Here is a 4,074-nt window from a genome sequence, read left to right as displayed (position 1 = left end):
CACACAACTTTTATCAAAATATGCCTGACCATTCAACCCACTATAGCACAATCAAAACAAGTTATGAACAGGACAACACTGCCATATATCAAAAACATCTTATAAACTATCCACAGATTATTACAACCATATAACATCACTGTAGCACTCAAACCAACTAGAGCTCTCCAAACATCTTAAGTAAAACAAGCAAAAGAGCCCAAGAAGAAAAAAACAGTGTAAAACCTGTAATTATGTAGGACAGACAGGCAGACAATTTGCAGAGCTCATCAGTCAGAAAACATGATGAAAACTCCTTAATCTAACAACACATATTTAACCATAGTTACAACTGGGAAACTGTGAGTATCCTTAAACCAAGCTAAATCCAAAACCACTAGGAAATTCTATGGAGATCCTCAGTCATCCAGGACATGGTTGTCCCAAAAATACTTTTCCCAAGATTCTTGAGTGAGAAGTGAAATGTCTTCAAGGAAAAAATGAAAGTCCAGTTGCCTTTTGAAAATGTACCTTTGCAACACTATGGAATTCCTGTAAATTGGCCATTATACATATATACATATCATTCAGAAGAGACAATAAAAAGCTAAAAAACATATCCTCTCCACCAACCAACACCCAGATAAGCAGGAATTAACACCAGACAAGCAATCAAGCAAAAACAGTACCCTAATCAAGGAACTACCAAGAAGAAAACAACATCCCCACCAATACTGGAAATGCTTGCTACTGTATATAAACAGGAAGCAATCTCTACACTCAGTCATATTGATAATGTGACCTAGACTGGTAATGAAACATTTGCAGGCAAATGGCCAAGCTTAGAGAGCATCAGGAACTCCACAGTTCAATCCTGAATTATGTATTTTCTCTCCTATTGGAATTTTAACTTTATTATACATAAAAACCTATGCCAATTAAATCTCAGGTTATGATCTTCTAACATTCTTTTATTTCTTAACAAGATTTATTCTTTTACAAAAAAACAAATAACAGCCCTGAAAATTATAGTTTAAAATCAGATAATCCCAGTCCTCCTTTGTCTTTGTATCCTGCAGAATTTTATATTTAACCATTGGTTTCTTACCCTGCCATACAAATGTTTATTATATATTTTTGCCTTTGTTTAAAAGGTGCATCATTTTTCAAAACTGATATTGTTTGAAATAAAACATCATTGTAGGTATACAGTAGTCATTTTTATCACAGAAAATCTTCCAAGCAGTGGAATTTGCAACTTTTCCCATTTTGCTAGGTTTTTCTTAATTTCATTCCATACCTTAACATAATTATTCTGAAATAACATACAGTAGAATTTTATTAGTTGCAATAATATCTGGATGTTTACCTTTTTCTCAAATCTGAAAACTAGTTTTTCCAAACAGTTCTTTTTGATCTTCCTCATATTTTTTGTTAAAATTTTAGTCTTTATTCATTTTAAATTCAGTTACTGCGCCAAATTCCTTCAGCTTTTCCATTAATATTCTATTCCTTCCAAGGAATTTTCAACTGTTAAAACCAAATAATCTGCAGATGGCCTTAATTTATATACTTCTTTCATCTTCATGCCAGTTATTCTCTCATCTTATTTTCTGTCTCTATTAAGAACTTCCAAACCCAAATTAAGCAGCAGTGGTACCATCAGTCTTCTCTTGTCCCTTTTTGAATCTCACAGGGATTAATGAAATCATCATTAACCACAGTTTGTGCTGTTCATAATGTATATACAATATCAGTTTTATCCAGTGCTTTTTTTGTAAAAAAAAAAAAAAAAAAAAGGTGCCAGAACTCACACACTTCATACAACCCGCCTTGCCTACCCTACAAGGTTCCATCCAAAAAAGGTGCCGAAACTCCGTTCTGGGTGTTCTATGAGAAAAAAAGCCCTGGTTTTATCCATTTAATACAATTAACCTCCAAAATCCTTTTTTTCAACATTTTAAATAAAAAAGGTTCAAATTGTTAATTGCTTTCTCTGCAACAAGAAATGTCAATGTAGCTGATTTTTCATTATGTTGTTTCAAATATTCTAGTACAGTACATTAAGAATATTTCTTGTATTATCTCTCCACTCTCTTTTAAGCAGAAAGTCACATTGATCTTCAAAACACCATTCATCATCTGCTTTCACTGTTCACATTTACAACGGGAGTAAAGAGCTTATTTTTCTCCTTGCCCTTTCTAGTTATGGATAATTTTATTAAAATTAAATATTGTTTGAGTTGCTATTTTACCTCTTTTTATATATGTGTGTGTATATGTGTGTACAATCTTCAACCTCATCATCTTACCTTAATAAGTTTTTCTTTCAACTTTCTGGCAGAAAACCTAGAGGAGAGGGCAAGAAATGTCGCAAAGTGTACGGGATGGAGAATAGAGATATGTGGTGTACAGCTTGTCGTTGGAAGAAGGCCTGCCAAAGGTTTATTGATTGAAGCCCAGAAACAATACAGAGTTGTGTATAATAGGGTTCCCTTGCTGCAACTGTGCAGTGTGACTCTTCCCACCTCATTGAGCGCTAACGTCTATAGAAGACTGGCACTCTAAAGCAAATACATTTATTTCAAGGGGAAGGACTTCTCAAAAACCTATATGCAGCAATATAGGAAAAACTAACAAAATCTTTACCAAGTTTTGAATCAGGAGCAGCTATATGCATCTTTCTTTAAAAGAACAGGAACAAAATCTGTTTTTAATACCTTGAACAACTCGCCTGTCAGGACATTTGTCTTTCATACTACATCATGATCAGTATTTCACCTTTGGAATCACTTAAAGCCAAGAGTGAGTGATGCTACTTTTCTTAGAATGAAGTAAATAAAACACAAATACACATGTGCATACACAGACACACTAAACTTTAGAAATAAGCTACGTTTTTCTCAAGAGCAGCTCTCCCAGAAGTGGTAAATAATTCTATTGTGAACAGACTTGATTCAGCGTCTGGTGCTTGTCCTTCAAGGATAATGGAAAGATGCTTTGCTAAAGGGGCAAGAAATTTAAGAGTAATCTCAAACTCAGACCTGAAGGTTGAGCACCTCTTGTATCTGTCCCAAAGAAGGCTAGTTGGGGTACAATCACCAGCAGTCCTAAGCAAAAAACAAAAACCCACACATGGGAAAGGAATCTGATTTTAAATGAACTTGGATTGAAATCAGCATACTTACCATCAATATTTGGGTTCCAGGATATTTTCTTAGAAGCAAGTACTGAAAAATGTACATCTCACAGTGCTAAAGGCTCTGCTCAGACTAATGGGCAGCCCAGAGGACTTCATCAACATTAATCAGGGATGTGATCAACCCATCAGCTTTTCCCTGCTTTTTATGCCATTATTAGGTTAACATTTTAGTTCAAACAGCAAATTTTCACTTCAGGGGATAGAAACTAGAAGGACAAACTGGTTTCCCACTTCCCGACATGTAAAATATGAGTGCAGCAAAGCAGATGTCTGTATGTAAAAAATTCCATTTATTATAAAGTTCTTTCAATATCAGAAATAAAAGCGTTCACGCTGGCTTGCACTTTCATAGATTTTTGTGCTTTAGTGTAATTTAATCTTTATTTGGCCCATGAGATAGACTGTTGTAGCTGTGGTGTAAATTGAACTGATGCTTGAGAATCAGTAGAAAGTTTGGACATCGGTTACTGAAATAACGTCTATGGATTGCCTATTGAAATAAAGGAATTCCTATAAGAGCACTATTGCATATTAATATAAATACGGCTTGTGCTCAAGACCTTCCTGGTGGATTTTGTCCTTTGATATTAACTCCAGTGGGATGAGATAGGTATCCCAAGTTGGGAAAACAAGAGCAAGAATGGGAGCCCTTGATGCTGTTGTATGATGACAAGTCAGAAATAAATTTTATTGGGGAAGGGGGGTAGAGGAATCGCTGATGGAATATATTATAAATCATTATTATCTAGATTAGCTGCCTATAATAAATATAAAAAAGCACAAATTTTAATTAAAACACAGAATATTAAGCTAGGGATGACTCTTATGTAAATTTCAGAACGATTAAGTTAGCTTTAACGCTATGATAATATTAAAACAATTCAGGTAGGCCT

At 34.5% G+C, this 4,074-nt stretch overlaps 1 protein-coding gene across 1 annotated transcript in view; it reads left to right on the top strand.

Moving 5' to 3' along the window:
* The window catches only part of ZNF704 (zinc finger protein 704), a 45,668-nt gene extending 42,080 nt beyond the window's left edge, over positions 1-3,588 (top strand). Inside the window, exon 9 of the mRNA XM_029287324.1 lies at positions 2,324-3,588. Within this exon, the coding sequence (XP_029143157.1) occupies positions 2,324-2,435 (112 nt within the window). The 3' untranslated portion in view covers positions 2,436-3,588. The remainder of the gene's footprint in view (positions 1-2,323) is intronic.
* The last annotated feature ends 486 nt before the right edge of the window (positions 3,589-4,074 follow it).

This window comes from Protobothrops mucrosquamatus, unplaced genomic scaffold (genome assembly GCF_001527695.2).
Source record: "Protobothrops mucrosquamatus isolate PMUCROS unplaced genomic scaffold, P.Mucros_1.0 scaffold_297, whole genome shotgun sequence".
In the NCBI taxonomy this organism is placed as follows: domain Eukaryota; kingdom Metazoa; phylum Chordata; class Lepidosauria; order Squamata; family Viperidae; genus Protobothrops; species Protobothrops mucrosquamatus.
The sequence above is the reverse complement of the archived record's forward strand: the minus strand, read 5'-3'. Positions and strand labels throughout refer to the sequence as shown.